The sequence below is a fragment of the Dromiciops gliroides genome, chromosome 5 (assembly GCF_019393635.1).
Source record: "Dromiciops gliroides isolate mDroGli1 chromosome 5, mDroGli1.pri, whole genome shotgun sequence".
Classification (NCBI taxonomy): domain Eukaryota; kingdom Metazoa; phylum Chordata; class Mammalia; order Microbiotheria; family Microbiotheriidae; genus Dromiciops; species Dromiciops gliroides.
This window is the reverse complement of record NC_057865.1, coordinates 179,996,378-180,022,084: the sequence shown is the minus strand read 5'-3', so window position 1 is coordinate 180,022,084 and position 25,707 is coordinate 179,996,378. Positions and strand designations below refer to the sequence as shown.

Genomic DNA, 25,707 nt, shown 5'->3' with positions numbered 1-25,707 from the left:
TGACAGTCATTTTTTTCACATCTAACATATATAGGATAGTGTGATGACATCATGCATGTGGTCTGCTTTAGAGAATAAGCAAGTCTGAAAGCTTTACCTGTATTTCAGATGTCCAATTGTTGATGCCAGGCATAATTTCTGTATTGCAGCTATAAAAACCTGTCTCCCCCAAAAAAATGTGAATAAGAAATGAAATATACTGCATTTATGTTCATGTTAAGGCATAGCACATTTTAAAAATTACATAATGGGAACTTCCTGATTACATTCAAAGTTATTATTTTCATTCTCTCATTCAAATACAAGGTTGGCTTAGGAGTAGATTGGTGTTTACCCACTCATCCTGCAAACTTCCTTATTTCTGTTGAGCGTAGTACCATCCTTCCAATTACCCAGGTTTACAAGCTCAGGGGCATCTACAACTTCATTTTCCCTTATCCTCCCATATCCAGTAAGGTGGATTCTATAACCGCAAACGATCTTAAATAAATCCTTTTCACTCACATAACAATTATGCTAGTTGTGACCCTCATTGCCTCTTACCTGGGCAAGAGTCTTCTCTAATAATAGGTAATAGGTCTCCCTACCTCAAATTTCTCTCCTTTCCAGTCCATTCTCCACACAGCTCCCAAACTGACATTCCTAAAGCACAGGTCTGACTATGTCACTGGAGTTCAATTGTCTTCAGTGGCTTCCTCTCACTGCTAGGACAAAATACGCAGCCCTCTATTTGACATATAAAACTTTTCTTCATCTACTCATTCCACAATTTCAAATATCCTACACTCTAACCAACTGCCCCATTTGCTGACCCATCTCTCATTTCCAAGCCTTTACACGGGCTGTATCCCTCTTATTTGGACTAGCCCTTCCTCTTCACCTCTACCTCCTAGGACCCCCAATTCTCTTCAAAGCTCAGCTCAAGGGTCACCTTCAGCATTAAGCATTTCCTTACCCCCTGAAAAGTACTACTACTATCAACCCTTAAACAAATTACTTCTTACATATGGGGCTATTTTTGCCATCGGAATGTAAGCTCCTTAAGGAGCTTTTAATATTCTCTTTGCATGCCCACCCCCCAGCACAGTGTCTGGCATAGAGCAGGTATTTTATTCATACCTGCTGAATTGAAAACTGCAACTGCCCCCAATTCTCCCCTCTGGAGCCAAGAAGAACAAGCGTGCTACGTCTTCTATATGGCAACCCTACAAATTCTTGAAAAGAGCCATAAGCCCCATGCTCCCCAAGTCTTCCTTGATTTATAAAAGATTTATAAAACCATGTCATACATTCCTTTTCTGTTTCTTCCCCAAAGCTTAGCAACAAACTCAAAGAGTAATTTTTTCAATACATTCTTGTTGCAGGATTCCTTGCAAACAAACATAATGAGGGTAAACAGTTATCTCAAAGAACAAATTCTAAAAATTTTATTTGAAAGGCTGGTAAAAAAAATTATCTCTTATTACTGAACAATATGATATAATCTTCAACTTAAAGTGCTAAAGAACATAGAAGCAAATTTTTCTTAGTGAATTCTTTCAAAGATGGAAAATAATAACATCACTACTAAACAGCACGTAATCTAGTTTGTTGCACACAGATGGAACTCAATAAAAATTGCATCTCTTTGGCTGTAAATTAAAGGTGCTATACATTACACCTTCCTGAATCTCTGCGAATATGTACTACTCTAACATTGTGGTGCAGTAGGCAATATTTGCACAAGGGATATTTTTTGTAAAGACTGGTTTCTTCTGAAGTAAAGATCATGATTTCAATTGCTTCTTACTCTTTAGAAAATATTTAGATCAATGTATGTGATCCCTATTTTTTACCCCTAAGATTTTCATATATTTAAATTGCTGTCCAGATAACTCTTTCATCTACCACCCTCTTTTCCCTACATATTTTACCAGAATTATCACATTTTTCCTTATTGCATATTAAAATCAAGTTATCAATAAAAGTATTATAAAATGAAGCATAAAAAATTTACTAAATATTTTAAAATAAAAAACACAAAACCAAGATTTTTTTTAAACTATACCTGAAGGCGGAGGAACATCTGTAAGTAAAGAATGTACATCTTCCATGGCATCTGTGTCATCAATCTTAAAATAATTTACAAATTAGGTTAAAATAACAAATAACACATAATTAAGTACAAAATAAAACCCCAAAATTATCTTAAATATTGAAAAACAGTGAATTTCATCATTAAAGAGTAATTTTTTTTCTTCCAGAGGTAAGGCCTCTGCTTAGAAACAGAAGGGGTAGTATATGTGGCTGGGAAGAGATGCAACCAGGTTGTGAAAGAATTCTATAGGAAACGAGACGCCACAATTATGGAGAAAAGCATCAAAGTCAGACCTGTGCTTTAACAAAATGATGTTGGCAGATGAATGAAGGATGAGTCAGAGAAGAGAAAAAAGACAAAAGGGTAAAACTAAATGAGGTCTACATGACTTCTAATACACGCCATCAAAGAGAATAAGTACTCACACCAATGATAGCACAGAATCACAGAACCTCAGAGTCCTTCTAGTTCTACTAATACTTTTAAAAATCCCTTCAAATAACATATCTGACAAATGGTCATCTAGCTTTTCACCAAAGAAGGGAAACCTTTCTCTTCCAAAGTAACCCATTACACTTTAAGATTGCTCTATTTATTAGGAAATTTTGCCTCTTCAAAACTTCCACCTATTGTTCCTCTTTCTGACATTTGAAGGCAAGCAGAACAAAAGTTTAACATCTCTTCTATACAGTAGGCTTATGATCCCTCCCCCAAAGTGCTGTTTTCTCTATCCTCAGGTGGTGTGTTAATATATTTACTCCAAATGACACTATCAATTTTATCTCTGCCCTGTTAATCTTGACCCAAATGCCATCTACTGGTTTTCTCCCTATTCCTGAATCTTATCATGTAAGAAAATTTTTACCTCCCTTCCTCGTAATTATTATATTTTTTCTGATTAAGATTTTTGCATAAGGGAAATCTAATTGCCAAGCAAAAGCATATGAGTAAACTAATATCATATCACAATAAAAGGCATAAAGCATACCATGAATAAATTTAACCTCACTTAGAAGTCTCCAAGGAATTAACCAAACCCACAGAATGTCAAACACATATGACAGATAGCTGATTTACCAGACCTATTAACCATTAGTGTTATCTACAACAGTCACAAATAGGAATGGCAGGAGCTAGAGAATGCTGATACAAGTATGAAGGGCAAGGGAAAGTTTTCAGTTACCTACAAAGAATTCATTATCATGGTGTTTCCTTCAGTGTAAAACATAAGTTCTCCATGTACAAAGCAAACGTTGGTCACCCTCCCAGAGAAACCAATGTAATGGAATATAATTGTGTGGTAAGAAATGACCATGAAGAAGAAAAACAGGGGAAGACTTATGAACTGATGAAATAAGCAGAATCTGGGAAACAATATATACAATGACTACAACAATAAAAATGAAAAGAATAAAAATCTATCGCTATGTTAATATTATAATGACCAAACATCCCTAAGAAATGAGCAAATACACTTCCCTCCCTCCTTTGCAGAAGTGGAGGACTGTGGATACAGAACACTGCATGCACTGCCAAACTCATTTGATGCATTGGTCAGTTTTGCTGAATTGATTTTTTTCGTCTTTTTTATTCTTGGCTTACAAAAAATGGCTCTCTTAGGTAGGGGGAGAGGGAAGAATAAATTTAGAAACGAAAGTGTAAAAACCAAAGGTAGCCACAAAAACAGAAGAGAGAAGTATAATGTAATACAGGAAGATGTGCCAAGGCCAAGAGAAGTGCAAATATTCCAGTGTTTTAAAAAGAGAAGAAAGTGTCCATAGGCCTGAAGACTAGGCAAACTATAGGCCTATAAAGCTTGACTTCAATTCCTGGCAAAATTCTACAACATATTATTTGCGGTTGACTACTGAACATCCAGAAAAGGAAATCGTGATGAAAAAGAAATGCTGTGGGTACAGTGTCAGAAATGTTTTCTAGGCCATTTGACTCTGTTTAAATGTGTTACTTTGTTACAAGGATGGGGGAAGAGGCATGGGTAGAACAGGATTAATGGGAAATTACTTAAATGGTTTATATACAAAAGACACAAAAGTTATTCTTTTTTAAAGCCAGCACGTTTTTTACCAATGACATTTCAAACTAACCTTAAGATTAAGCTTCGATTATAATACAGTTTTTAATAGTAATAGTAATAGTAATCAGGGGAAGGCTACTGATTACAATTTACCCAGAATTCAATAAAGCATTTGCACTGTCATACCTCTCCTGTGGAAAAGAATAATATGGGCTAGTGAAATAAGCAGAACATGGTCAGATGGCTTCAAAACTACTTGAATGACCCAAAATTAATGAATCAGTGCCAACATGGAAGGTCTTTTAAGTGAAGTGCCTCAAGTGTCTATTCTTTGTGCAGTGTCAATCATCAATGACAAATAAAGACACAGAGGACATAGTTTCCAAATGTGCATGAGTCAAAGCTAAGATAACACATTAACATGTTGGATAACAGATTTAGGATCTAATTTTTGAAAGGTTAGGTCTTCCTTTGATAGGCTAGGGACTGGATTAGATCTAGTAAGATGGGGGCAGCTAGATGGCGCAGTGGATAAAGCACTGGCCCTGGATTCAGGAGTACCTGAGTTCAAATCTGGCCTCAGACACTTAACACTTACTAGCTGTGTGACTCTGGGCAAGTCACTTAACCCCCATTGCCTCACTAAAAAAAAAAAGAAAAGAAAAGAAAAAAAAAAGATCTAGTAAGACAAAATTTAACAGTAAATGCAAGTCTTCCATTTGAGCTTTAAAAAGTCAATTCCACAAGTATAAGATGGGGAAGGCGTTGTTGGACAGCAATTTATCTTGAAAAGTTCTAAACATTTTAGTTGACTACGAGCTGAATATGACTCAACAGTGTGATATGGTAGTCAAAAGAAGGAAGGGAGGGAGGAGGGAAGGGAGGAGAGGGGAGGTGAGAAGCATTTATTAGGTAAACCAAGCACTGGACTAAGTGCTTTATAATATTATTTCCTTTGATCCTCACAACAACCCTGAGAGGTAGGCTACATTAAAAGGGACAAAGTGTCCAAAACAAGAGGTGATACTCAAACCTGATCAATCTTTAAATGGTACCACAAATTTAGGAAAGATATTGATAAGATAGAGAGAATTCAGAGCAGAAACCAGAATTATAAAAGTCCTCAAGATCATGCCATGTGTGGGGCAGCTAGGTGGCACAATGGATAGAGCACCGGCCCTGGATTCAGGAGGTCCTGAGTTCAAATCTGACCTCAGACACTTGACTCTTACTAGCTGTGTAACTCTGGGCAAGTCACTTAACCCCAATTGCCTCATAAAAAAAAAAAAATCATGCTATGTGTGAAGTGGTTGAAGGAATTGGTAATGTTTAGCCACTGGGGGGCAGGGGGTTCCTACACCAGAGAAGACTTGGTGGGGCAGAGTTGGGGGTGTCTGCCTTCAAATATTTAAAGAGCTATTGCAGAATTAGGATCAAATCTTATCCGCTTAGTCTCAGAGGGTTGAAGTATGAGCAACAAGTAGAAGGCTAAAGAAAGGCAGATTTCAACTTGACATAAGGAAAAATTCCTTTAAAATTTGATGGGTCCGAAAGTGAAGTGAGCTGCTTAAAGGGGTTTTGGGTTCCCTATCAATAAAGGTCTTCAACAAAGGTTACATGATTTGTTGATGTTGGTCCCTTCTACTGTTGACTTTTTGTGATTCTGAGACCTGGTAGCAATAAGGGGAAAGAACAGAGTCAGACTTAGGGCACAAATAAATGAAAAGGCATTTTAGGTGCTTATTATGTGCTAAGAACTGTATTAAGTGCTGGGGAAACAAAGAGAAAAAAGAAGACTGTCCCTGCTCTCAAAAAAGCTCATATTCTAACTAGGGAAGACATCATGTACAGGAGGCTTCAGCTAAAAGCTGCATAGAAAGACCCAGTGATCCTTAGGGTACAGTGGCAAGGCAGATGAGAATTCATTTTTAGTGTAATTTCCTTGAATAAAATCTTATCAGTTTTTGATATTGAACCATTTGACAGTGACCAAGGACTATGGCATAGAGAATTTCTTTTCTTACTCTTCAGTGTGGCTGCTGAGGAAGGAGGGGCCGCAGCACCGGCAGAGGCAGAGGTCAGGTTTCATCTCCTGACTAGGAATGACTTCCCTGGTCAGTGACTGTTTGGGCGAAGGGGAAAGATTGGGATAGGGAGGGAGGCTGGAAGTGTGGATGTAAGGAAAAACTTCCTAAAAAAATTGATCAGTTCCAACATGCAATGAACAGCCTGGAGAAGTAGTGGACTCCATTTGTTGGTGATTTTGCAGAGAGGAATCCAGTTCGTGTATGAGTTGCATTAGATGACCTCAGAAGTACTTTCTACCTCCAGTGTTTTATGATTCAGTGATACTGAGCTATACAATATAACTACAATAATTATAGTTATTTTAAAAAGTTCAGATTTCTATTTTGACTTCCCATTTTCAGCTTTATAAGAACAGGCCTAAACAAGGATATTGAAACTTGTTAATAACTGAAATATCTGTTTTTATAGCTTCAGTTACATATTCAATCATTTTATACCTGTAGCACAAAAAGGCCCACTTATGATTTTAATCATTTCTTTCTAATATTCCTAAAGTATAAGCTTAGTACTTTAAAGATACTTTATGATATACAATTTTTAGTGTTATACCTCAATTTAGAACAATTAAAATAATTTGGACTTTTTTCTTCTAAATGTTTTAAAAACATAACATATCAGGAATACCTCTAGCACAAAGGCATCTTTTTTCCCATGTGAGAGATCCAGCTCTATAACTTCATCAGAACTTTCAGATTGAGATCGTAATAGTCTTGAACGCTGCCGAGGCTCTGGAATGGGAGATCCTATTATCTCTTCAGGTATTTCCTGAAATATAGAACATATTATACATAATAATTTTCCATTTCAATAAGAAAAAAATAAAGGAAATGTACATAAATAGTCAAATCAGGAAAGTTCCCTTTGAATATTTTCTTCATTCTTCATTAGTGATATACACCTCCAAAGTAGGATCCTAATAGATCCTCTCTGCAGGTAAAATTAAAAATGATAAACCTCCATGGTGATTAACAATGCCTGGTTATCTCAGAATATTGTGCTCATTTCAATTCAACAAACATCTATCAAGCACCTATTCTGTGAGAGACATTGTGCTAGCACTGGAGGAAAAAGATAAAAATGAGGACACATATGTATTCCTTAGTTTTTTTCTCTGTTATGTGGCCATCCATAAATAATATCTGCAACCTATTCAACTAGCCTACAAATGCCATGGGTCATAAGACAGACCAAAAAGAGAGAAAATGTATTCCTACAAATCTATTACTACTGCTTGAAAAACTCAAAGACAAGGGATATGGTACAAGTTATAAGGTCTGAAAGGTCACTTGTATATACATACATACATATGTACATGTGTGTTTGTATGTATATGTGTATGTATATATATATGTATATATATATGAATAACATACAAATACAAAAATTATTTGAGAGGTAAATTTTTAAGTTTATTACCAGTGTGTGTATTGTATGATAATTTATTTGGTGGTACAATTTGTTAGGAATACATGGCAACAGTACCTGTGAAACTATTTGAAATTTGATATACCCTAACCTTATTTAAAATGGTTGTTCTCCAGAACTAAGAAAACAATTTACACGTTATTAAAACACTTTGGGAGCAGCTAGGTGGTGCAGTGGATAAAGTACCAGTCCTGGATTGAGGAGGACCTGAGTTCAAATCCAGCCTCAGACACTTGACATTTACTAGCTGTGTGACCCTGGGCAAGTCACTTAACCCTCATTGCCCTGCCAAAAAAAAAAAAAAAAAGAACACCTTGAGAGATCAACAACAATAAGGATCTTTGATGAAGCATGCTATTCACCTCCTAACAAAGAGGTGATGAGCTTAGGATACAGAATGAGACATTTATGGACAATATGAAAATTTATTTTCTTTTTTCTTCTTTTTTGGGGTGAATGGTGTAAGGGAGAGAAAATAAATGCTTGCTAATTAAAAATGAATTTATCTTAAAATAAATTAAATGGTTGCTCTTTTGGATACATGGTTTCCAAAGTTTTATTCCCACCAGTACCTTTCTCTTTGAAACTTGAAATACTATTACTTATGCTCTGCTGATAGAAAATTTCTGTATATAAACATTATGTATTGAATTTCTATCGCAGAAATGTTTTGGGTTGTTTTCTTTTTTGAGGGGGGGAGGTGAAGGCAATGAGGGTTAAGTGATTTGTCCGGGGTCACACAGCTTGTAAATGTCAAGTGTCTGAGGCCAGATTTGAACTCAGGTCCTCCAGAATCCAGGGCCAGTGCTTTATCCACTGCACCACCTAGCTGCCCCCAGAAATGTCTTTTTGCATTTAAAAATAAAATCAGTGCAAACACTCTGTACAGAGACCATTTTCAATGAAGGCTATGCCAAATCTGAAAAGCAGAGGGTTCTACTTTGCATAATAATATACACAGAATTAAATAACCTCAGAATTAGAAAGAAGCTGAGGGGTCATCTAATCCCTATCTTCTTAATCTGTGTGTCTCAACCCCATATGGGGTTGCACAACTGAATGTGGGGGTCACAAAAAATTTGGCAACATATGTATACCTATTTTATATACATATATTTCCGGGGTCACATAATAATTTCTCGTGCAAAAAGGGGTCACATGTAGAAAAGTTTAAGAAGCCCTGATCTAATCTACCCGTCCCTGATCTCTTCAATGATGTACCTCAAAAGTGTCATCCAGTTATTGTTTGAAGAACTCTAATGAGAAATAAAGAAGGAACCCACCACTATGTCCTCAGATAGTCCATTATACTTTTTAAATAGTTCTAACTACTAGAAAAACTTTCCATAAATCAAGCCTAAATCTGATTGTTTACAAATTAAACCCAGCTCTACCTTCTACCTTCTAGGGCTAAGCAAAACAAATATAATCTCTCTTCCATATAACATCATTAAATATTTAAACACAAGTATAATCTCTCATTAAGGTTTCTCTTTTCCAGGCTAACCAGCCCAAGTTCTCTCAACTAATCCTCATGATACAGTATTAAATGCTCTCCTCTCAGCATACCCTACAGCTCATTAATGTTTATCCTAAAATGTGGCACCTACAACTCAACACAATATTCCAGCTGTGTTCTGACCAAGGCAGAGTACAATAGGACTATTACTGCTCTAGTCCTAGAAAATACGTTCTTATGAAGAATCTAATGAGAAAACATATGTAAGATGTTTTGTAATATAAGTACAAGATATTTTTATTGTTGTTATTTTTGCAACCTAAGATCAAATTATCTTCTGGGGCTGTTATATCATAATACTGTTTCACATTAAGATTGCAGGCCACTAAAAGCCTGTATCTTTTTTGGAAGAACCTAGCCATACCACCCTCCTCCCGTCTCTGCCATCTTCCACACCCATCTTGTACTAGGGAAGTTGATTATTTTTTTAACCAAGTGTGCTATTTTATATTTGTTCCTATTAAATTTCATCTTAGTGTCTGCCCAGCACTTTTACCTGTTGAGATCTTTTTGGACCCTGATTCTTATTATCCAACACAATAGCCACATGTTAGCTAGGTATCAGCTGGAAACTGATAAATAACACTGTACTAAATATGCAACAGTGATAAAATGCATAAATTTATTATTCTACCATGATTCTATCTGCTATACTAACAAGTTCCCATTTCTAAAATGCCAACAAATAAAACAGATATTTCTGCTAATTTATTAACAGGTACTAATTACTAAAGCAGAAAAACTTAATTCAAACAAATCATTAGGACCCTAAGTTATTATTAATCTTCTAACCCAATGCCCCAATGTGCTTGCATATATGCACATTCCAGAATATAAACATTGGAAGTAGGAAGATGAATAGAAACCACAGAGTCCAGTATAACATTTTATAGATAAATAAAATGAGCCCCAAAGTAATTAAGTGATTTGTCCAAGAGATAAGAATACCTAGATACATCTATACAAAACTGTAAGAAATATGACTTGCATATTAATAACATTTTATAGATGTCAAGTTAATGGAACAGAATGGAAGAGAACTAGAAGTAGTAGGTAAATATTTTCATTTGCCCAGAGGGCAAAGTATTACTATATTTAGAAGTTAATACTGATATTTAATTTAAAGGGCCTCCATATCATGACTACTACCTAGCTTTTAGGTTGAAACAACTGTTCCAGAAAAAAAGTCAAATACCAAGCGCTCAAATTACCTAGACTATGTTTACACAAAGATATGTTCTACAAAAGTATTTCCCTATTGTGACTTTAGTTAAAATCAGGTAAATATTTTGCTCTAAAGATTAAAAATATAAAATGTGGTGGCAAAGAACTGGAAATTGAGGGGAAGCCTATTAATTAGGGAATGGTTAAACAACTTGTGGCATGTGATTAGGATGGAATACTACTGTGCTGTAAGAAATGAAGAGCTGGTTGATTTTTAGAAAAACATGTAAAGATTTGCATGAAATTAAGAGTGAAATGAGCAGAACCAAGAGAATGTTGTACACAGTAACAGCAATATTAAAGATAAGCTATTCTGAGGATTATAAACACTCAAATCAATTACAAAGGACCTATGAAGGAAGATGCTATCCACCTCCAGAGAAAGAAAACTGATAAATACAAGTATACACATAGCAAGAGCAGAGATGACAGAGCTGGATTTAATGTGCAAAGAAACAAATTTAGGCTTGATTTATGGAAATTATTTTCTGGCAGTTAGAACTATTTAAAAGTAGAAAAAGTCTCATGACAGAGTAGTGGGTTCCTTCTTTATGTCTCATGTACACGTACATATACATAACACACATACACATGTATGTTTATATATGTGTGTGTATATATGTAAGTATACGTGTGTGTGCGCTAAATGGTGGCCTTCTCTAGTGCAGAATAAGGAGTGTGGGAGACAATCTGAAACTTAAAATGTAACCAAAAAAATTGTGTGTGTGTGTGTGTGTGTGTGTGTGTGTAGATATGGATTCTTATACCCAGCACAATTTCTTTACATAACTACTATGGACACAGAGTTGTGGACACATCTACATCTTTTGCAAACTCAGTGAGAAATGTGAGTTAGCATGAAATAGATAAGATTTACTATATGATAATTAAAGAAGGAAATGGAATTCAGGTAAATTTTCTTCCTCTAAATCACTAGTACATCAATCTTCTTCAAACTAAAGTAGTAAACTTTAAGACAGCAAGTGAAATGATAAGGTTATGATCAAAACCTCTAATGTGTGTGTGTATATACCTTCATATTATATAGATATCTCTAAGGTAAAATAACAGAGAAACATACATAAGTATAAAAAACAAAAATATTTTCATTATAGATTGTACTTACAGGAGGATTGATTTCATATAGCTCTTTGTTCTTAGCTATTGTATCATTTATCTTTTTTTGCATATGAGATATATGTTGTTCATATGAACCATCATTTGGCGTTTTCCCAGCAATCTGGATACCACCAGGAGTTGGTAAAGCTGTTAAATATACACCTGTTGCAGACTTTGGAAAAAAAATGGGCAGAAAAAGACAGAATCTTCCTTTAAGAATAGCAAAGTAAAAAAGACATTTTCTGACCCTCCAATATGTCCCAAGAAAGAAGGGGTCAATTAATTTGCACAAATGCCACTTTAAAATTTAAGTTAAAAAAATTAAGCCTACTTAATTAAGCTAACACTGTGCTTGGTTACAAGTAGGAATTAAGAAAACCAAACACCTATAATACTTCTGTATTCCTCACAATATCTAAACATAGTTTCCTCAAGGACCTAACAATCTAGTTATTAGAAGAATTATGCATATACAAAGAGCAATACAAAATAAATTATTTAAATAACAACATGTGATGGTATAAGGCAAAATAAAGATATCAGGAGGATGGAAGAAAACAGGCGATTTAATATTACCTTTGAAGGATAAAACAAAATCCTTTTCTCATCCAAATATTCCTAATTATCTAACAATTTTAATTTAAAGTCAGCCTTTATTAATCATTATAAACATCTAGGACACAAAACATACAACAAATTTGCTTTACATACAGGAAGGTAAAATCTTATTGTTCAGGCTCTGTGTGTGTTATCTACCAATACCTCTAATTGATTTGATATACTGAACTCTGAACTTACAGTATGAAACAAATTTGGCATTTATCATCATTATTATTATTTTGGGGGGAGTAGGGCAATGAGGGTTAAGTGACTTTCCCAGGGTCACAAAGCTAGTAAGTGTCAAGTGTCTGAGGCCAGATTTGAACTCAGGTCCTCCTGAATCCAGGGCCAGTGCTTTATCCATTGCACCACCTAGCTGCCCCAAATTTGGTATTTGCTAACTGAGAACATATTGTTAAAGAACAGCTTTATAACTTCTCTAAAAGGAAAATTGCTCTAAGACTCAACAGGGTAATAAAGAGTCTGAGTAGAAGATATGTAACCACAGTCTTATTGGGGACCATACTTGGGCTTTGAGTGACCAATTTTTTCCTGATACTTCATTTATGTCATCTTAATTTTATTTTTTTTGGTGGGGCAATGACGGTTAAGTGACTTGCCCAGGGTCACACAGCTAGTAAGTGTCAAGTGCCTGAGGCCATATTTGAGCTCAGGTACTCCTGAATTCAGGGCCAGTGCTTTCTCCACTGTGCCACCTAGCTGCCCCCGTCCTCTTAAATTTAACTGTGATATAAGGCCAAGTGATCCAGCCAGCAGTAGACTTTATTCTTCATTGACATTTTCATTATAAAAGATAATTTCATTTTATAATAGGAGTCAATGGAAAAAAGGAAATGGATATATAATTTCAAAGTCTCACATTTCACTGAGTTAATAGACTAGACCTACTTCACAATACCTTCTACTGTTGACTACAATGGTAACTGAAGTATATATGCTTCATCAAGTCCAGTTTTCTTACCTAAGAAATCACAATGCCCCTCAAATATCTTATTAAATCATTTTTCTAGTAAAAATATTAAAAATAGAGCATTTATCAAATTTTATGAAAGAGAAATATCCATACTGACTGTCCTACATGATAAAGCTCTAGGTGTTAAAAAGCCATAAACATGGCCTTGCTGTGGTTATGGGCAGTTGGCCACAACAATTGGCTAAGTACAAGAGAAGTCTTAACTGTGGGGGGTTAGGGGCACCTGTGATACCTGCAAACACTAATTCTGAGACACGATTCAGTTTAAGTTATCCCTAGATATTGGTACCACAGACTATGCACTCATTTCACTATATAGATGTAAAAAAGAAGGACTTAATGTACTACCTGAACAAAATGTACTACAACCATAGAAGAAATCACAAAATATCCAAATAAATTTAAACTTACTGCTAAGCCCATCAACATATTTTCACCCACTGTAATCTGAATCCTTAGTCCAAACAAAGCATTCATTCCTTTGAGTTTTAACTTATTCATTAATTGAGTATGCACTTCATATTCCATAAATGGCAACAAATTGCTGATAGCGGTAGCATTTGCTTCTGCTTGAGCTTTCTTTTTTAAGCGACATAACCTGTCAAAAAAAGAATTTACTTAGTTGATACTGATTTCTTCAACAAAGGAACAGCAGAATCTCAAAATAAACTTGCTTTTTTATTAGTCAATTCAAGAAACATTAATATGCAAGCTACTTTGATGTACTTGAAATACAAAGATAAATGAAAATATAGTCTGCCCATAAGGAGCTCACAATCTAACAGGAAAGAAAAAACATACACAAATCTTACTTTCTTCCCTTCAAAATCATAACCCTAGAATTAACCAATCAACTTCACACTGTCTTCTACCTTTGAGTCCCATGCCCTTGTCATACTACTGCTCATTCCTTCCCAAACTCCAACCCTATATTACTCTCAGAAATCCACTGTCTGTTCCTATTCAGTTGTTGCTGAATGCTGAGAGAAAAATCACATAATCAGGTGACAGGATCCCTACAAATTTATGTTATGTAATCTGAACTGGGCCCTCAATGCAGCACTCTAATCCTATTAATTACTCTTCCCTGAATGACCTTAAAATTCCCTTCCTCACAGTCACCCCAAGTCACCTCATCTCGTAATTTTACTGAAAACACTGAAGCTTTCCAACCGAGTACTTCCTCCACCCATCCCCAATCTATACTTCAAGTCACCTCAGCATCATCTCCCATTATTTCCTCCACTACCATAAGAGATGGCACTTAAACTTACCCACATCAATAACTCCAGTGTTTTGCTCAGGTCTCCCCAGTCCTTCAAAAACATTCAATCAGTCCTACCATACCCTCCTGCTTTAATCCTTTAGATTAGCCAACAAAGAAAAAGCCTTCTGTACCACCGAAATGCCTCCATTTTCTCACCTCATGTTCACTGCTCAATACTTTGCAATCTTGGCTTCCAACTTCACCCCTCGACAGAATTTATTAACTGTCAAATTTGACAGTCTTTTTTTTTCCCCTAAACTCCTATTTGATACTGCTGACTATCCTCTTCCTACTTATATACTCTCTCAGCACTAAGTTTTTAAGACACACCTTAACTTCTGGGGCTGCAATATCATCTAATGATTTCCTACCTGGCTAGACACTCCTCAGATTCCTTTGCTGGATTATGATTTACACCACCCCCCCCATCCCCTCTGTGTAAGTTTTCGCCATGGTTCTGTCCTGTACCTACTTCTCTCTTTCTACTTACTCTCTCTTAATGATTTTATTCGTTCCCATAGGTTCAACTATCATATTAATAAACAAAAATGTGTAACATTAAATGCAATTTGTATGGGCTATGCTTAATATACAAAGAAATTAATTAATTCCCTCTTGCTCTGATAAACATACCTGGCTTGAATAAGACAACCTTTTCCTATAACTGTTGCATCAGTAGGAAGATCTATTGTTGTAAAAAGAACATCAGGAACTTTTTGTTTTCTGCAGCTGTAGCAATAAGTGAGGTGAGCTGGGAATGGCATATTCAGTTCATCATAAGGTATGTGGCAAAATCCACAACCAGCAGGTAAACTTTCATCTTGTCTAAAAATACATTAAGAAAAAATAATTCTTGAAAAAAAAGCAGCATGCTTTACATACATACATACATACATATATACATGTATAAACCACATTAATATATATATATATATATATATACACACATAAACTATTTCAATATTCATGACATCTGTTACAATGAACCAAGCAGAAGAGATGCCAACTACAAATAACCAAGAGGGTAGAGGGGCAAGAGCCTTGGGTTCTGAGTCAGAAGACTTGGGTTGGAGTCTTGACTCTGCTACTTTTTACCAGGGTGATTTTAGAGCAGAATCTTTTATCTCTCTGGAGCCCATTTCCTCATTTGCAAAATGAGGGAACTGGGTTAGCTCTTCTAGTTCTATGATCCTTTGGAATATAGGCATCTAAAAAGTCTCCATGCGTTATAGGGAAACAAGCTAACATAACTGGAAATAATATCACATCAATCATTTATATCTTTTGGTGACTATTTATATGATGTAGAGTAGGGACATCTCAAAGGTTTTTTAAAATATCTTAGTTTTTTCTATAAATTGTGATTATAGTCATGTAGCGCAAAAATCATAAAGGGGCAAGAAGCAGAAAGTATTGCTTTTTTATTAGCTGATTAATCAATTCAGGAGCAACTAGGTGCTCTAAACTAAATGTGGAATCAGGAAGACCTGAGTTCAAATATGACCTAAGACTTGCATTAGCTGTGTGATGCTGGGAAAGTCAGTTAACCTCTGTTTGCCTCCACTTCCTTATCTGTAAAATGGGAGTAGTAATAGTACCTACCTGCCAGGGCTGTTAAAAGGACCAAATGAGATAAAAATTGTAAAGCATCGAGCATGGTAGATGGCACATAGTAAGCGCTATGTGTCTGCTACATATATATGCATATATATTATATAAATATATAAATAATATATATTATTATGCCTAAAAGTTTCTGAAAAAAATCTTTCCTAAATAATTTAAGGAATTCAACTTTTTAAAAAAATTAACTAGGAAAGATCATTTGAAATGAACAAAAGCCCCTATTTTTAATTTTTCTTTTTCTGAGGCAAATAGGCTAAGTGAATTGCCCAGGGTCACAAAGATATTAAGTGTATGAGGTTGAATTTGAACTCAGGTCATCTGACTCCAGAGCATGTGCTCTATCCGCTACACCACCTAGCTGCCCCTAAAAACCCATTGTTTCTGAAGTAGAGTTCTACATCAGAACCAAAGGGTCTCATTAAAACTCAAAATTATGTAAACACTGCTAAAACATCATTAATCTTCAATAACAAACAGCATATATATTTTACTACTACAAATAAAAGCACCATAAAAACCTATTGCTATCCAATTTCATTGTACCATTTACAGATTTAGTTTAGAAGCACTGTGCTGCTTCCTTATCATTAAAAATTCATTTACTGAACAGAAGGTAGGTCTAGGGATACAGGGAAGATTAAGGGTAACAAGAAAGTCTCAAGTACTGCAGCTACTCCCCATTTACCAGTTTTTCCCTCCCCTGAAGTTTATAATCAAATTATTGAATAATAGGGAATTTAAAATAGGATGGGGATTCTCCCCATTACTTAGCAAATCTTCATGATCTGAGTCCTAGCAACAGAAGAGCAACACATTGGTATCAGCCAACAACTGAAATATGACACATTCCCAAGCAAATATGGTAATAAATGAGTCAAAGCTTAAAAATAGAAAGAACTAAAATGATGATACCAAAATTATATAATTAAAAAAAGCCCTTCTGTGAAACATTTTCATTTTAAAGATACAATCCTTTCTTATTCCCTACACATGATACTTTTCCAGTCTCATGGACAATATGAGGAGGATCTGCTGGGCACTTCTGATTTTCTTTGGGATGTGAGGGTTGTAAAGGATGCTTCAAAAAATAAAAAACCTCTTTTAATTTTTATTATATAGTGTACTTCCTAGGTTTTGGTGAACAGGCTCCCAGGTATAACTAAACTGTTACACTGTATAAAGAAAATTCCAGGATAAAATAAACTCTGAAGAAGATCTGTAGATAGCTTCAAACTATACAGTATCATTTCAGATTTATGAGCCATCATATCTAAACTGAACTATAAATTTTTAATAATTTGGGGTGCCACTCCAAAGCCTCAGCTGAAGTTGGGATTCCCTTCTTGGAGCACAGAGCTAGATGATAAAAAAACCTCTAGGTTATAAGCCACTTTTCATGAAAGTACTCAGTTATTAGGTTTAATACTCTGGGCACCTGTCCCCTTAGTACAGGTTCACCAAAAATTGGAGGAGACCAGGCTTTGACACAAGGTGCCTTCACTCAAATTCTGTGAATTTCAATCCCTCTTAGCTAAGGTTTAGTCTCCCTTTTCTCCTGCAAAGTGATTCATAATACAGTAACATCTTGTCTATGACAAGAAAGCACTCTTTCCCCAAAAGAAAAATTTATAAACTCCTCTAATAGACACATTTAAAAAAGTAAATAAATTTTAGCAGCAATAGTAATGTTTAAATAATACTCATTCAATTGTTGCATTCAACAGAATTCAGTGTTTACACATTAGCAAAAGAGTATTAGTATGTCCTGTAACACAGAACACAAAAATAATTTTTATTACATTGAGATGGACATTACATTATTAAAATGGAATGCTAATTAATTTATCCATTAGTATACACTAGTGCCAAAGGCAATATAATTAAAATATACAGACCTTATAAGTGCACTTGTGAAATCTATCAACATTTCCCTACTAATTAACTTTTTTCAGGACTTTGAAATCCCTGCTCAAATTTCATTAAAATAAAATGGAAGACATTGTTTAAATTCTTTTATTGTGGCAGAATTTTGTTGCTTAAAATAAACAGGCTACCAAGTGCATACTTAGAGATCTTTTTTCTTATATCCAGACTTTTGGTGCTGACCTGTAAGGCATTTAACTAAAAAATAAATTTTTGTTTTCTCTTTCTATTTGCTATATAGTTAGCAAACTATAGTTTTCTATAGTAAAGACAACAGAATGTTCAAATTAGCTTTAAATAGTAATGAATTCAATTCATTAAAAGTATGAGTCTGATACAACAGTTCAGTGATAATGGCAAACAGCCATCTCAGAAATCTGTAGTTCTGATTTCAATGAAAATAATTCAATAGTTCAATGAAAGTATAGCCTGGCTGTCTATTTAAAAGGAGCCAAAAATTTACATCAACTAAAAAAAACTAAACTAAGTTTCCCTTATCATGATAATAATGAAATTCAATTTTTAAAGTACAAGAAGTTCAATTTTAACTATACTTAAATTCTTTTCATTCTATGCAATTGCTAATCCGATATCCTGTACTATAAGTAGTAAGTGAACTAAGAATATTCTTCAGCTGACTGGCTTCATGAATGGCAGCAATGGAATGAACTATATCAAAACATTTTTTTAAAAAAGAAAATTATTCCTCAACAGTGACAAAAAAAAGTATAAATTCTCTGGTTAGTATTCAAACATGTTACCTTATTCAAGCTGTTAGAAATAAAAATAAGATATCTAATTTTGTGCAGAGTCCCATTACTTCTTTTGTTGCTGTTGTTAGTGAAAAATCAGTAAAGTGCTTGGTCCCGAATCCTGCACTGTAACACTGTAACCTACCCTAATAGAGAGGAACTATCCTGGCTCTGAGGAAAAAAATCAACCTCTCCCTTCTCTGACCCTATGGAAAAGAAGCCAGGCTGCCATGACAACCTTTGTTCCAAACAGCCTTCCACCGTGCCATCCTGAAGAAATCTAGGGTTCAGTACAGCTGCCGTGCCAGATGCAGATAAAATACAGACCTCTTCACTAGAAGAGAAAAGAATTACATGTTAACTTTAACAAGAAGCTAAAAAAAATCAACTCTTAAGAGTATTCTATATGAAAAATACTATCATCTTAAACAAAGTAAGGATTCAAATTCTAAGAAAGGAAAATTTGTTTACCAAACAGGTGGATACAAGAGGAATTTTCTTTGCTACCAAACATTATTTATCCAACATAATTTATAAAACAATAAGCAGTTTTCCTAAAAACTTGATAGAGCAAAGAAGTACATAATATTTTTAAATATTAGCAACAAATTGCATTGTGAATTCAGTAACTAAAACAAGCAAATTTAACTAAAATTTATTAAAATAATTCAAGAAAGTACAATTAGCATAAATTCCTCTAATATTAAATTTAATTTCTTTCAAATTGAATAAAAGAAATATCAAAATTTTCTACCTGAACTATATTAAAGAAAGGTATGTAACCTCATTGTTTTAAATGTACTAGGAGAACACAGTTCTATAAAAAATTAAGAGTATTCTAGTAATTATATATCATTCAATTCAAACAGACAAATACAAGCAGCATTAGGAAAAATACATATTTAGGCTTAATGCAAATGGCATATAAAACAAATGTAAGATTGCAAGTCATGAATACATAGATTATGGAAAGGTTATCTCTACTTCAACCTCCTTACTTTACATACAAAGAATCTGAAGACCTAGTTATTTTTTGCAAGGTTACATTGCTAGGAATTGACAAAAGCTAGTATTCAAATTCAGGTCTTCTGATTCCAAATCCAAGATTCTTTCCAATAGTGATACTACAGATGCATTCCGAAATGCTGTTTAAGCAAAGGTTTGTAAATGTTAGCTTCAACATCTTTATACAAAATCTATACATCTTCCAGGCTGCCCTGGCACTAATCTGAAGCATATCTGTATCTGTCTCATGCTTTCGGCCTACTCAGAAGACAGAAAAGAAACAGTATGGCATTTAGAAACTCAGGTTATGATTATGATTTACCAAATACTAGTTGATTCACTGTAGCCCACTACAGCATGACAGCCTAATGCTTTTGCATGAGATTTTATTTCTTGTCTGATCTCTGCCCACCAAGCATCTCGAGTTTCTGGTTCATCTGAAAAACAAATAATAAATCAGTTTGTAATTTGGGGGTATATGACTGATAAAGTGGCATATTCATTAAAGAAGTATTGAATAAGCATACTAAAACGCATGGAGTACTGTCATAGAATATATTATAACATTTTCATATTTAAAATCCAATGTTTTGTTTTATGGGCTTAGTTATTTTATTTGTCACTTTTCTGAAAATAAATTAGCCCTATAAATTCTTCACTAGCATTGGGTCACCAAGTAGAAATATATCTTCTTACATACCTTAGACGTAAAGACACAACAGGTTCCAAACTCAAAACTTAGGCATTAAAATCTATGTCCCAAGAGAATACCTGATGTGTCACTTTCACCCTGGTCAGAATTATGCAGATCTGGCACCTTTTTTTTTTTTTAAAGCAAAACCAATACATTTTGGAGGTGAGTATAAGGAATATTGATTAGGAAATGGATTCTCAGTAGCTGTGATAAGAATGATATACAAAACGACCTTCCTTTCTGGTAAAAGATTTACCAATATTAACTGAAAAGAAGCCATCCTTATGAAAAGAAGTGGGAGAGATAAGCAGAGAGATAGGAAATAAAAGGCTGACTAATCCCAAAATTTGTTCTAATAATAATTTGATTAATTTGTAAAACAGAAGATTTTAATTATGACACAATGAGCTTTATTTGTTGCTCACACTCACAAAATGTCTTGAAATTACAGAATTGTGCCTATCATCAAGGCTCTAGATCTTGTAAGTGATGACAAGTAAAGTTTTTCAGTGTCTACTCTTATCTGTTCCAAACCTGTATCTGCCTGCACTTAACTTGAAATAACCAGTGAGCAACAGCTGCCAAAAATACTCCTTAATGATAGTAAAAGATGCTACAAACAAAAACACTCTAAAACAATACTGCTTGGTTTCCATTTATGGCTGCTCTCATGTATGAACAATTTGGTATGGAAAAAAAAAATCAACTCTGTCTAGGTAAGTTGCTAACTAATTTTCTCTTTGAAGCTCTTCCTGTATTAAAAAGTATTATATCAATTCAATCTCAACATACATTTAATTGTGCTTACTATGTGCAGAGAACGGTAGCCTTTAGTAATAACTAAGATTAAAAAACCATACAATATACATATTTCCATTTAGGAATAATTGTTTATACATAATTCTCAAAATACTTTTCCCCCTCCAAAAAATAAAATAAAATAAATGTATGCCTCAATACCCAGTGACAAAGAGGGAGAAGTAGTAGTAATATCTTCACTAGATTAGAAAACTCAAGAAATCAAGGCACACACACGAAAAAATTAAAGAACTTTTTTCTAGATTACACAGTAGAACAGTGTGATTATTTTTTTTTTCCTTGGGAAACAGAAGGTTGATGTAGGAGATAAATCAAACAAAGAGATAAAGGCCAAAGCCACAAAGGTTATCAACCAGAGCTCTGGATATCTAGATTTATACAATTATCTTTCAGAGAAAAAAAAATAAATGCAAATTCCCAAGAAGCAGAAAATAGGGTCAAACAGGACTGAGGAAAAAAAGAGAAGAAAAAAAGAGAAGAAAAAAAGAGAAAAGGCTGAAATGTTGGCTCTATAAAATCAATCTTCTCGATTAAGAAATGTGTGTGATGGGACAGCTAAGTGGTGCAGTAGATAGAGCACTGGCACTGGAATCAGAAGGATCTGTGTTCAAATCTCACCTCAGACACTTGACACTAAGGGTGGAATCCTGGGCAAGTCATTTAACCCCACATGCTTCAAAAAATTTTTAAAAGAGAAGAAATGTGTGGAATAATTAGGTAGAACACTGTACCCATTTGTTACACACTACCTGGCTTTAGATAAACTCTTCCTGAAATGAGATTTGTAGCTCATAAGCATATTTAATCAATACACTATTTCTCCTAAGATTTTTTTTTGTTCTCTCCCTTTTTCTACAATGGAATTTTAACATCTAAGAAAATCAAATTTTGGTGTCTAATCTTCCTTAAATTCTAAGAAAAAAAATTTAGGAAGGGTAGTAAAATCATAACTCCATTTAAGCAGCAGATATGGCCATGTAAAACTATATGTAAATTAATTTTAACACATTGAAACATTTTAAATGCATTGGGGCTCTTATTTTTAAAATGTAGGGTAAAACTTTTAAGATGCAAAGAATCACTATAAAATTAATTTGGGGGGGGAGCAACTATGGATTTTTTACATCAAAGATTTGCCTAAAGTTAGGCTTCCTAAAATAATACATTATAATTGATTTTCTTTTTCAAAAAAGATACAAAAAAGATTTTTAAAAAATAAGATGTAAATTGAGGATATTGCATTTTAAGTTCAATTTATAAACTCGAATGTTACATTTTTAAATGGCTAGTAAATCTAAATTTAAAAGTGTGTCATTACTTTGATATATGTACACACATAACACAGAATATATAATCACACTTAACTTACCTTAGTATTAATGCATAAAATCATCACATAATTAAACCAAACACTATGACATCTTAAGTGGTTAATACAAAACACTGAATGCAGTGTGAATGCAGCATTCTTATTTTTCTGACAAATATAGTAACAAGCAGCCTTTATTTTGACACATGAGCCACACAATTCTACATGGGGATGCCATTGTAATATTTACAAATTTAGTAATGCTAAGGATTTACATAACAGAGGAGCTAAGGAAGCAGGATGGCATGTGTCACACTCCAAAAGGTTTCTTTAATTTTGTTTTTGGCTAAAGCAAAAGCTCAAAGAACAAAGGGTTTGCAAAGCAGATTTAGCAGACAGTAGCCAGAAACAGTGGATATTTTGGCGCATGCTTGGATCAGGTGACAGTACAGACTGAAAACTATGGCAGCTCACTGAAATGGTTACAGAAAGTAATGGCCCTAGATTCTAGGTGAAAGCGAGGCAAGCATACGGTATGTAGCACTCAATCACAGGCTTTTCTAATATAACTAGTGGTTACTTTAGCAAAAATTATCTAAAACTTTGAGCAATAAATTGGAGAAGATTAATTCTGCATCTATTATATCTGAGATATGGTTATTTAAAATAGTAAACTCATTTATTTAGTATTTAAGAAAAGTTTAACTTTGTTCAAAATCTACATTATGTTTAGCTAAAAAGCATTAAATTAATTAGATTCTGCCCAATTTACTAAAGACTAAGATTCAGAAAGATCTGGTATCCTAAAATTGAAAACACTAAAGTCTTAAAAGCTAAGAGTTAAATTTGTTGTCACAGAAGATGTATTCATAATTTTTATATGGAGCACAAAGAATTAAAGTTGAAAATTTTAAAAATAAAACACTCTGGAGCTACCAAACTTACATAAAAGGTAAAATATAAAATGATTATGGCAATCCCGTGCCACACGTGAGGTCAAGAAGAATTAGGGCATTTGAAATTTAATTTTGAAGGAATATATGAGCTGAGTGGGAGAATAAATTATTCTACGGATTTTCAGAAGTATAAGGCAAAGAAATTCCTTTTAAAATCTAAATTCCCTATTAAATTTATAATATAATAAAAAATAATGGACAACTGCCAATACATTTAAATAATTAAAAGTTTCCTTTTTACTAGCTATTCATGGTATTTTGTGGCTTTCTTCCATACAGTTCAAATCTCCTTACAGATTCTTTTACTATTCCTCTCTTGATGTAGGGATGACCTAAGCAGCAATTCAATTATCTTATCTCTCTTTTTTAAAAAATCTCATCCCTTTAGAAGATGAAACATGACTAAATGGACAAAATTGTACTACATTATTACAATGAATTCAAGTTTGCCAAAATTGAATCTTTAGACTGCAGCTATAACTGGAGTTTTTTTCTTGCCATTTTGGAAGAATCATCTTAAGCAATGATTTTGAAACTGATAAAACCTTCTAATAATCTTGGCTGAGCAGTAAAGTAGCGATACCATGTCAATATACATTTATAAAGACCCTCCTTATATAGTAAGACATTTTTTTGGTCAATATCCAACATTTATTATTTTTTCTGGGTAATGAATCATTTTATTATTAATACTTGCATTTTTATAAAAGGGGTCAGTGGCATTGTAGAATGCCAAAGACTGTCATTCAGGCTCAAGGCTTATATAGCCTTCAATATCCAACATTTATTAAATGGATGGTCATCCCAGGATTAAAGTATCTACAGTTTGGGTGACTCCCTCTGCCCTAAAGAAGCTTATAATTTGGTTAGGAGACAAAAAAGGAAACTGCCCAATCACCCTATTAAACCTGATTTGGAAAAAAGCAAGGAGGTGAAATAGATAATATATTAGATGATATGATAAAGTTAACATTTTAAATGGGAATCTCTTCCTCTCTTGTAAAAAGGCAAAATTTACATTTAAAAGAATGAATTCAACATAAAACTCACTTTAAAGGAAATGTACACACTATACTGGGATGAGGTACCAAACAAAGTCACAAGGACAGGGTAGTCTAGGATGTGATCATTTAAAATTGGGGGATAATAGCATAGCAAAGTCTATGTGGCTGGCTAGAATATTTCTGGTACTTAATTGGATGAGGAAGTGCTTAAGACATTTAGTCCATTCAATAATTTCACCCAAGGGATCATTAAATAGTAGCTATATAAATAAAATGAATTGTTTTATTACTTATGAAGAAAAAAAGTCATGTTCTATACATGATAAATTTACCAAATTTAAAAATTCTTTCCATGTAATATGTATAATACATTTATCTTGTTTTAATAAGTACTTCCTCATATTCATGGAAATGATTTTCCAAATATGGAAAATCAAAATTTGTTTAACTTTACAATGCTCTGATTTCCCTAATATTAAATATCCCATATAGTGAAAAGAACAACTGCTTCACCAACGTATTCCTAAAGAGAATTCCAATACAACCTAACTCTTATTTAATAAATTCCATATACATAGTTGTATAATAATACAAAGATGCACATTTTCAGCAAATGTTACTCAAGACTCCATCAAATTAAACCAAATTCAAAGCATTTGGGTTGACAAATGAATCTGTACATTCAAGGAACAAGATTTATTTCCTTATAAATGAGCTAACATTTTTTGTTAGAATTCAGTACTTGTTTCAGAAGACATACCTTTGAATGTTCTTTTTCAGAATTTGCCAATTCATATAGGAGAGGGAAGACAGCTGATAATATTCTAGAACAATATTTTTCAACTTAAGATCACTTAAATTTTTTCTCTATTGATCTAGTAAGTCAATAATTACATTTCAATAAGAAAACAGGAACAGTGATATATACCCTAAACCCCATAATCTAAACTAATATGTATTTTAGAAGAGATCTCAAAAATATCTTCCAAAGTGCAAGAAAATCTATCTAAATATATTTATTACGGACTATATATTGCTGGTGGCAAAAGTTAATATACACTTTATTTAAAAAAAAACAAAAACTTTAAAAGGCTGGAAACTGTCAACTAGAAACAGAGGAAATAAAACTCTAACCTTCTACTCCCCAAACACAAAAGCCCTCTCCGTTATAAAAAAAAAAAAAAAGGAAGCCATTTTTTTTTTTTAAGCCTTGTGATCATCTCTGTAACCTGTGCTACTATCTCCTAGGAAAACCTAAACTAGTACAAATC

The 25,707-nt window shown here is 33.9% G+C and overlaps 1 protein-coding gene across 22 annotated transcripts in view; it reads right to left on the bottom strand.

The window, feature by feature from the left end:
* The window catches only part of C2CD5 (C2 calcium dependent domain containing 5), a 126,127-nt gene that overhangs the window by 45,150 nt on the left and 55,270 nt on the right, over nucleotides 1-25,707 (bottom strand). For 14 of the 22 annotated variants that reach the window (XM_043968661.1, XM_043968668.1, XM_043968664.1 and 11 more), the window contains 8 exons: nucleotides 19,977-20,091; nucleotides 18,888-18,983; nucleotides 14,982-15,173; nucleotides 13,493-13,679; nucleotides 11,495-11,659; nucleotides 6,825-6,965; nucleotides 2,048-2,111; nucleotides 98-159 (listed from right to left, as the gene is read on the bottom strand). In XM_043968661.1, coding sequence (XP_043824596.1) covers nucleotides 98-159; nucleotides 2,048-2,111; nucleotides 6,825-6,965; nucleotides 11,495-11,659; nucleotides 13,493-13,679; nucleotides 14,982-15,173; nucleotides 18,888-18,983; nucleotides 19,977-20,091 — 1,022 coding nt within the window. Of the gene's footprint in view, nucleotides 1-97; nucleotides 160-2,047; nucleotides 2,112-6,824; nucleotides 6,966-11,494; nucleotides 11,660-13,492; nucleotides 13,680-14,981; nucleotides 15,174-18,794; nucleotides 18,984-19,976; nucleotides 20,092-25,707 lie in introns of all 22 variants that reach the window. The other 8 variants (XM_043968658.1, XM_043968656.1, XM_043968657.1 and 5 more) reach the window with 1 other exon arrangement.